Source organism: Diadema antillarum, unplaced genomic scaffold (assembly GCF_040938485.1).
Source record: "Diadema antillarum isolate AM-2024a unplaced genomic scaffold, OU_Dant_1.0 seq00000457_RagTag, whole genome shotgun sequence".
Classification (NCBI taxonomy): Eukaryota; Metazoa; Echinodermata; class Echinoidea; order Diadematoida; family Diadematidae; genus Diadema; species Diadema antillarum.
Genome location: NW_027271429.1, coordinates 79,668 through 90,081, shown reverse-complemented (window position 1 = coordinate 90,081; position 10,414 = coordinate 79,668). Strand labels below are relative to the sequence as shown.

The 10,414-nt window shown below is 39.1% G+C and overlaps 1 protein-coding gene across 1 annotated transcript; it reads left to right on the top strand.

Annotated features, from left to right (window-relative positions):
• The first annotated feature begins 3,142 nt into the window (after nt 1-3,142).
• LOC139732954 (negative elongation factor B-like) lies at nt 3,143-10,414 on the top strand. The gene is made up of 5 exons (XM_071643791.1): nt 3,143-4,040; nt 4,476-4,578; nt 7,771-7,866; nt 8,405-8,896; nt 9,964-10,414. Exons 1-5 carry the CDS (start codon nt 3,148-3,150, stop codon nt 10,093-10,095), a joined length of 1,716 nt encoding a protein of 571 aa, XP_071499892.1. The 5' UTR covers nt 3,143-3,147; the 3' UTR covers nt 10,096-10,414.

Here is a 10,414-nt window from a genome sequence, read left to right as displayed (position 1 = left end):
CCTGAAAGCTCGCACGAGGCCTGTCCAACACAACAACAACAACTGGTGTGTGCAAAGTGGATTCCGAGTATTGAAATGCCATTATAATGCACGGGTTACTAAAATAACTCGACACCAGGCCCCGAGAGAACAAACTTGACCACAACAGCAAAAAGTCCATCATTCCTAAAAGAAAGACGATTTATAATGGCGTTTAAATAGACTAAAAGAAGGTACAGATTTTAAATGGGCTGGGAGATTATTCCAGACCTTGGGACCAGAAAAACGCACTGTGTGTTGGAATGAGACTTTTTTATGTTTTGGAATGTGAATTAGTGAAGATGATCTGGTTTCGTACTTATGATATTCCGAGTTTTCTTCAAATAAGTGACATAAAATGATCAGGGAGAATATTGACGCCATCTATGTGCGGGTTTCTGTATCTTTTTGGCTTGCTTTCGATTTGCTTTTCATGAGGTGTCCAAGGTCCGGCGTCGATGAAACGTACCTATAACACCTCTTATTTCCATTCTTTTTTGTTGTGGGTTGCATCTTCTAAAAACAATATTTTTCTTCTAAGAACAGCATTGTGCCACTCCTAAAAAAAAAAAAAAAACTGATTGTAGAGATAATCTCTATGATACGGACATAGATGTACAAAAGTAAAAACAAAAATGTGGAAGTTTAGGCCAACAATTTCTGCCCTTATACCAAGCAGTTCTCAGACTCAATTCAATGTAAATATAATGTATATATATCATGTCCATTTAAAAAAACAGATACGATGTTTGTATGTTGTTGTTTTTTTTTATTTTAGATAAGTATACACGTACGTCCTAGCTGTAACATTGCTACAGGGTAGACCCACAACAAAAACAATAAAAGCAAGAAAACAAAAACCTTGATTTTCGATTTCTACACTACCCTTCCATAATAAAAGAAAGGAAAGAGTATTGTGTGGAAATTCCTCATTTAAACAGATGGGTTGATTGTTGTACATGTATCAGAGATGTAGATATAACCCGTAGTCATGTTTTCGGGATTACATCCACTACAATGTGCTCATGGACTGTATCTTTCTGGAGGTAAACTGCCCACCTCCCCCTCCCCCACCCCCCCCCCCAAAAAAAAAAAGAAGAAAGAAGTAAATGAATATAGAAAATAGCAAGCAAGCAAGCAATAAAGCACAAAGAACCCCCCCCCAAAAAAAAAAAACAAAAACAAAAACAAAAACAAAAAACAAAAAACAAAACAAAACAAAACAAAAACCACACACACACAAACAAACAAACAAACAAAAACATGGTAAAGCAATCATGCAAACGCCTCTTCAGCATAGTAATTTATGGCTCTGATCTTTGTGCTTTGCAACACAGCTTCCCGCGCTAGAGGAACAGGCAGCAGCTGTGTATGGCATTCAATTTGCCTACTAGTACAGGTATTTTGAACGTATCATATAATTGTTGTTGGGTTCTTTTTTTTTCTTTTTTTTTGTTGATGTTTTTTGTTTGGCTTTGTTTTTGTTTTTGTTTTTGTTTTCGTTTGTTTTCTTTTGTTTTCTTTTGTTTTCTTTTGTTTTCTTTTGTTTTTCTTTTTCTTTTCTTTTTTTCTTTTTTTTTTTTGCTACTACGGTACCAGTTCTTACGGTTTTTGATTTGTGTCGACTGCGCATGCTCCTCGGTTTGGTGGCCCATGGCGGCCATCTTCAGCAAAAGTACAGTTGATTAAAACTCCGTCTGGTAAGATTGTGCATTATTCCGTTATCTTTTCATTTGGTCACTATTTTTTGGAGTCCGAGAATAGATCATTCAATGTACAACGTGCCTGAGGGATACAAGCGTATTTCGTGGTCTGATGTCCCATGGAATGCGGGTATAAATGTCAACAGAAAGGCAGCTGTTTTCGTGCCCACTAATTTTGTGTGGTCCCATCTACTACGACTTGTGTACTGCAGTGGCAGACTGTCTACTAGCCGTGTTGTATTTGTTAGTGTATGTAATTTAATGGCGTTCACCTGTGGTAAGAGATATACTTTTTACAGAAATCGACGTGAAAGGGTCACCTAAACTTCTCAAGTCGTTTAACGTTAGAACATGTCGGTTGGTTGTTGTACGATGAGAGCAGTTCGTGGTTAACAGCGACTCACTAGTAGCCCGAAGGCGCGCGAAGGCAAGCGTTCACTGTGCTGTGTTACAGACACGGAGCTCCGGAGCGCCCCGCGGGCCGGCCGGCCCACCGAACTCTAACGTTACTGTGGGCCGGCCCCAGGGTTATTCGTGGCTGCAGTGCAGTGTTCGCCTCGCCCTGGCAGAAATGCCAAAGTTCGACCTCCCCGTGCCAAAATTCAACCGCACACAAACGCACAAACACAAACAATTATTTTTCTGGTGCCACTTCCAGGGTTTAAAAATCAGCTGATGAGCAAAAGAAAAAAAAAATGATGCCACTCCTCTTGCTCTCGAAACAAGGCATGGTAAGGAACACAACATCAAGTTAATATTCGACTGCTGACAGGCAAAGTCTAAAAGATAACAAAGAGTCGAACCCTATTTTTTTTTTTTTTTTTTTTAAGGGCAAGGCACAAGTGTGGGGGGGGGGGGGGGAAGGGCTAAAGTGGTAAAGACCTCTTAATTATTAGCCTATCAAAAGTTGGGGCCCACCTAGACAGAAAGATCCGTCTGTCCGGAGGAGTCTTTTATTTTTTGCCATTAACGGCATATAACGCTCTTCTCCGTAGACAGAGGGGATCCGAGAAGCCAGACGCAGTCTCCGCAGCAGAACATTCCCTGACGGACAGATACAGACCGATCTTTCGGTCAAGGGCCCACCCCTCTCAGCTGTCTTTCTAATAATTCTAGCTTCGTTGCAACATACATGCATGTAAAAGTTTTTTTTTTTTTTTTGCATAAATATATAAATCTTTCTGTCATCATTTCTGCCAGTCGAGTACCAAGGTACCGGTATTAAAAATTACAGTTGAATCTTAAATTACAAAGCCAATGGCAATGCATTGTATTGTAAGCACATTTTTGATTTGGAGCCTAGGTTGCTTGAGATATTTTTGTGATGAATGTTTGTAGGACTTTGTCATGAAACTGTGGATAGTACTGTGCCTTTATGTTGATTTGAAAATTTTCAATCTATTCTTGAATTTTAGATTCCATTTCCATGATGTCAGGTTTTGAGGAGGTAGGAATAGCAGGAAGCGTCCATCTTCGGGAAGCACTGACCAACTGCACAGACCCTCTTCAGGCCATCGAGGACTTCCAGTCAGAAAATGGCATCCTCCTGCCCACCCTGCAGCCGGCTCTCCCGCTGCTCGACCTCCACAACATTCGTCGCTTCGAGTTCCACCACTCCATCATGGAGGAGCTGCGGGAGAAGCTCATCTCACGCACGCGGGAGCTGGCCAACAGCGACACCAAGGGGCGCTTCAAGACAATCGAGGACCTCCTCTCCAAGTGTTTCCCACTCATCAGGGTCCAGTCCATACAGCCTGTGGTTTTGTCCATTATGAAGTGTCTTCCAAAAATTCCTGAAAAGTACTTGACAGTCCTTGTAGACGACCGTTCACTGTACAATGTGGCATCCATCGAAGTCAAGCAGCAGATATGGCAGAAGAATCCCTCGTTGTTTGGCGATGAGGTCTCTCCACTCCTGACAGACTACATCAAGACCAAGGAGGCTGTACTTTTCGGCAGCGAGACACTGAACTCTCACATGTTCTTTCATGTCGCGCCAAAGACGAGGCGACAAGGCCATGTTGTGCAAAAACTCACCGGAATGGTCGGTAAGAGTGTTAAACTCTTTGATATGGTGCTGCAGTTTCTGCGGACGCTTTTTCTCAGCACGAGGAACATGCACTACTGTACTCTTAGAGCAGAACTTCTCATGTCTCTGCATGACCTGGAGATCCACGAGATCTGTGCGGAAGACCCGTGCCACAAATTCACATGGACACTTGACGCCTGTGTGCGGGACAAGCAGGTAGATGACAAGAAGGCCAAGGAGTTACAAGGATTCCTTGACGGTATCCGAAGAGGCCAGGAACAGGTCCTTGGGTATGTCAAGTCAGTGTGTTGTGCAAGCGTGATCAAAGTGTAAAATTATGAAGAAAATAACAAAAGTGTGAAGTTGGCAAGTTTTCCATGGCAATTTGGGGACTGCAATATCGTTGTCTTGGTTGCATTCAAGATTTTCATAATTGTGCATGTTCAGAATTTCATAATTACCTAGTGAATTCAGAAAAGGGGCAATGTGTGATTGGCTTAAATCCTAATGACAGCATAAACTTCTGCTTCATCGTACAGTGTTGAAAAATATGTCCTACAGTGCAAGTACATCATGTCATGAGTAGAGTCATACAGGGGGAAAAAAAGTGAGAAATCAATTAAAGATGTCAGAATTTTATGGAATAAGGGGCATAAAGAGTTAAGTCCACACCTGCGTGAACACGCTCTGATGCCAAGCATGAACACCCATTCTTCTCCCTGCAGTGACCTGTCCATGATCCTGTGTGACCCCTTTGCCATCCACACCCTAGCAACCAGTGTCATCCGTCATATGACTGGTCTTATCAACCAAGATAAACTACCCAGGGTGAGTCTGACAGAGTTACTGTTGAACAGGATTCTTCAATGATTTTTGTTCTCATTCAAAAACACATTTTTCTTCTTGCAGTACAGGGTGGTCCACGAGGGGTTTTAGCATGTCGCTGCAACATGCTAAAATTCTTGTGCAACATCCTAAAAAGCCAGCAACATGCTATGCAACATCCTTAAGAATTTGCAACAATTAAGCTCAAAGTAAAAGTATTCAAAAATGTGCAAAACATGTGCATAACATAAGAAACATCAAACTACCAGGTACTTTAGATATTTGTGTGCAAAACATGAGAGAGAACATTGAATGTAAGTAGCATAAAGAGAGATAAGCAGCAAAATATTGCGTACTACGTACTCATCGTGTGCGCTCCGCGCATATTCAATTTCTGCAATATTCTCAGATTCTGAGCTTGCAACATGCTAAAATTTCAAGTTGTGGACCACCCTGCAGTAATCTATTTGCTATATAGTGTAAATCCATGTTAAATGAAATTGATTTTAGGGCAAGTCCAAGATAACGCGCACGTTACGTATGGGACATTTAGAGACTTTTATGACCTGAAAAATAGTGTTAATGGCCTTTGATCATATTGAACTTCATCATGGTGATTGATATCTAGAAGAAGTATAATCATGTAAAAAATGGAGAAAAATGACCTTCACAATTATATTCTAGAAGAGAAAATAAGTGCCGTTACGTATGGGACCAGAAAAATTTTGTTTTTTTGAACATTTTTTTCAACCTCAAAACTCTCTGAAAGTATATCATTCTACAACTTGTAACTCACTGTGATGAAAGTCACAACACTCAAGATTATCACAGGTAAGTTTCATGTCATGAGGCAAAAAGCTCTAATTACAGGTTCTAATTAAAGACAGACATGACGTGTTACGTATGGGACAGTTACGTATGGGACAGTTTGTCCCCCATTCATTTAGTGTGTGAAGAACCATGTTTATGGGTATTTTGCATATTTATTGAAGTAAAATCAGTTGAAACTACTCAAATACTGATCCAGATTGTCAAGGAAACAATATTCCCCAAATATTCATCATCACAATCATATTCAATCATATTTTTATATTTTTATGACCAACCTGGGTATGCATGCCCTTTGTCCCCCATTCGTTTAGTGTGTGGAGAACCATGTTTATGGGTATTTTGCAAAATAATTTTGCAAAATACCCATAAACAAATTTTTGCATAATTATTGAGGTGGAATCAGTTGAAATTACTCAAATACTGATCCAGATTGACAAGGGAACAATATTCCCCAGATATTTACCATCATAATCACATTCAATCATATTCTATATTTTTTATGACCAACCTGAGTATGTATGCCCTATTTTTATCAGGATAGTTACTACTGAAAAATTGAATAGTTTAAAGTGTTTACTTCCATTGATGAAGGGCAGTTTGCCATTTAGTTTCAATAAAAAACAACTTGATGCAAGAAATATTAAGTTTGATAAATAAGCAATACCTGCTGCGTGGAACCCCAGTGATCGAGTAGACATATGATGTCTGTCTATCAGTCAGGTCATTGATTCGAGTCACACCTCAGTATGTATACCCATGAATTTTGTTGTGGCTACTACTGAAAACTGAATAAGGACAATTTGTGTATCACTTGCAATAAAAAAAAAAAATCATTTTACTTCTTTTTTCTATTATATATATCACAACCATTTCAAATTGGATCTCCATCACATAAACTTTGAATTCCTCTAGTCTTAGGATTTTATGCTCTAATAAGTAATTCATATAATTGGTTTCCAATCATCTCTTTAAATGTTGAAGACTGAATCCCCATTTCTACAAAAAACTATACCATCCCTTTAATGATGATTTTTCATTGTGTATTTTGCCATTTTCCCCTCCCCCTTTCTGAAAATTGTTCAGTCACGTTCATGTATTGTTTCAAGTGTCTATAACTCAAAAAGTAGCTACAATGTTGGGATGCTTTCTTCAGGATGATTGACCATTTGTATACTGAGAGACCTTCCCAGCTAGCTACATGCATTCACATGCAATATGTATGAGGATGTCCCATACGTAACGCATTTGTCCCATACGTAACATTATTTCAATGCCTAATAAAAGAAAATTCTTTTACTTTTTTTTCTTTTTTCTCTGGTATTTATTTTCTCTAAACAATAAATTAGAAGTTTCCAAAAGGGCATTAAAATAACCTTAGCAATTTCAGAAAAAACCTAAAAAAATGACCTCATTTTGTTACGTATGGGACATCTCATGATAGGACACGAGCTAATTTGCATAATCATTTGCATAATCCCTAAATTTTCATACCAAGTTAAACTATGTGATGAACTTCTTATGTCTACATATTAATCAAATATTATTTGCTTTCCTTTGAATTAATATGAATTTTTATAAATGTCCCATACGTAACGCTGCGTTTCACATTTATGCAAATGAAGCCCTTGAAATTTGCATAAATTTACATGATATCATTTTTTCCTCCACGGAAATCAAAACTTCAACTCATAAGCTTCAAAATGATACCAAACATATCAATATTGAGCAAAGATGAAATTTAGCCTTCTGAGGGGACCTTATCTTGGACTTGCCCTTTAGGATATTAAATTTGACAAATTTGTGAATCTCAAGACTAATTATTCACTTTGTTCTACATTTCCTAATATTCTTTTGTTATTATAAAATTATCTATCAACAACTGTCTTGTATTTGAAACTTCATTTCAAAGAAGTGATACCTGTTTGTTGGCCAGTGAATATTTAACTTTTTTCTTCAGCTGTTGTCAAAGTTTAGGGGCTTTTCTTCAGATTTCAACTTGAAATAAAATTTCTTGATAGGAGTGGCTTACATTTGGAAAAACCTTACTTTGCTTGACATTTGATTTGATGCAATATATATAATCCATTTATAAAAGAATTGTTTGATGAGAAGTGTCTGAATTACCAAACAAATAAGTTTTCTCTGTGTACTGTTTCTGAATTACCAAACAAATAAGTTTCTCTGTGTACTGTTTCTAAAGTGGTGGTGAAAGCTAAAGTTGGTACTGATTAGCATCAATGGAACTCAAGAAACTGTGAAGTCGAATGCAGGTGTATTTTAAGGGAGTCATTGAATAATTGCTGTAAGTCCTCATTTATGTCACTAATTTCTGGTTTCCATCCGTAATTATCCATTTCACAACAGGATAGTCCAGATTTGACAACTCTCCTCCGAATGCTGTCACTCGGGCTAGGTGCGTGGGACATGTTGGACAGTCAACATTTCAAGGAACCAAAACTGGTATGATCTGTGTGTGTCTTTTATAAATTCTACATTTTTATGAATGATGTTCGATATCTGTGAATAACCGTACGCCAGTCATTTGATTTCTCTTGTTGCTTTGTGTAAGTTTGAGAAACTTCATGTATTGTTTGAATGGAACATCTCAATGATTTCAGGTGTTGTTTCCTTATATATTATACTTTGACATGGTTTGATAAAGACACTAAATTACTCAGAAACAGTGAATAAAAGTAGAAAAACGCAGTCGACCTCGACTAAGTCAAATAATTCCCTAAGTCAAAGGTCTCAAGTCCTCTTAATGTTCTATTGATTTTATTCCCTCATAAGTCAAATTTTCACTAAGTCGAAGCTATTTTTCAGTCCAAAAACTTCAACTTAGGCGAGGTTTACTGTAGTATCCAATATGCTCGTTGAGGATGTTCATTCTGTATGTGTCCAGCAGTATTTAGAATTCCTCAAACAGATCAATCCTCTTTCTTTGAGTGAATTTTAATAACTTTAAACAATGCTGTCTCATTCTAATCTCACCTACCAGGAGAATGACTTGGTGCTCAAATTTCTGCCAGCTCTGATGGGACTCCTTGTTGACGACCAGATGAGGGTCGTCAACCGCCGGCTGAACGACACCAGCGACCTCGATGACATGAAATCTGTCCCGGCCTTCCTCCTGAAGTACATCCGAAGGAACCGCATCGGCGCCACGCTCATCCTGTACTATGTCCTCCACATCACCAGCAAGCGCAACAAGGACGCCCTCGCTCGCATCCTGCCTTTTGTCGTCAAGACAGAGAGCGACCTCTCCTTCAACGACATCTTCCTCCACCCCTTTGTGGCACAGCTCTCCCTCCTGCTGGAGGAGTTCTCATCCGAGCTCTTCTGCGAGATCATCTTCGACGGTTTCCTCCTGCATGGCTCATCGAGGGAGAACGTGGCGAGGCATTCCCTCCGGCTGGTGGAGTTTGTGTTCCACAAGCTGCCGGCAGGGAAGCTTGCCAAGCTGCAGAATGCCCTGGAACCCAAGCCTGAGGTAACTAACAAAGTTGCAGCATGTATTGTTTCATATTCTTCCTAGATTCAGTTCTCCATTGCACTACATTGTAAATGGGAGTACATTAAAGAAAGATTAATGCCCATGCAAGCCTTCGTATGCAGTGTACTCTCTTTTGTTTTATGTTACCTCAACATGATTCACATTCTGTGTTTATAAATTGTACTGTCAAAGGGACTGTTAAAGGACAAGTCCACCTTCATATACATAAGGATTGAGGGAATGCAGCAATATTAGTAGAACACATCAGTGAAAGTTTGAGGAAAATTGGACAATCCATTCAAAAGTTATAAATTTTTTAAATATCTGCGCAGTCACTGCTGGATAAGAAGACTACTACAGTGTATGATGTCACATGCATACAACGATATAAGGAAAATAAAAAGAGAATTTCACAAAACGTTACTTTTTGAATAAAGTGCAAATTTCTTTGACTTGTTACTGACGTATGTTAAGGGTAGTATTCCCCCTGCCTTCTGAAAGAGAGAAGTCAAGTGTTCTTTTGTTATGCGAGAAAATTGGAAATATGTTGAATTTTCATTATTCTTTCTTTATAATGTTGTACACATGTGATGTGACATCACAAGCTACAAGTGTATAGTAGTCTTTTCATCCAGCCGTGACTGAGCAGAAACTTCAAAAATTCATAACTTTTGAACAGATTGTCTGATTTTCCTCAAACTATCACTGATGTGTTCTACTAATATTGCTGCATTCACTCAACCCACATGTCTATGAGGGTAAACTTGTCCTTTAAGACTCTGCATGAATATGTTTGCAACCTTTCCTAATTGAATGTGGTAACTGTATGTTGTATTGTCATGGCAGAGCAAAGGCATATTTCTAATTACACAAATTAACCTTGAGAGAGAGACAAGCTAGATTGACTTAATAAACCTAATTTTGCAATTTTCATTCATGTCTGCTACATGTGCCAGGAAAATGAATTTGACAGTACTGTGTTGAATCGCATGTTTCCCATGATTACTTGACAAAGGTGAACAAAGCTTTTCATTAAATGTGTCAATTTTCCTTTCTACCCACAGCACAGCCAGGCAGTGAGAGATCTCTATGGTTCAGTGATGGTCAAGATTAGTGCTCATACCCCCAGCCCCACCAAGGTACCCGAACCAATCGATTCCCCCCTCTTGAGTGTTCCAACACCGGCCCCGTTATGAGCACAGACTATAAGGCAGAACTGCTGTGTAAAGTACAGCACCGTGTATGGTGTGCACAGTGTGTAGGGTGTTACACTGTATGTTCTTACTGCAGTGTGCAAAGTACCACACTGTGAATGGAATACACAGGGTGTAGAGCATCACACTGTATGTAGTACCACAGTGTACAAAGTCCCACAGTGTAGATGGTATTACACTCGTTCCACTCTGCATAGAGCACACAGTGTGTGCAGTATCACAACGTGTGCAACATCACAGTTCAGATGGATAAAGAAGACCATGTGGTTAAAAGCTATCAAAGAGATGATAGAGGAACCGT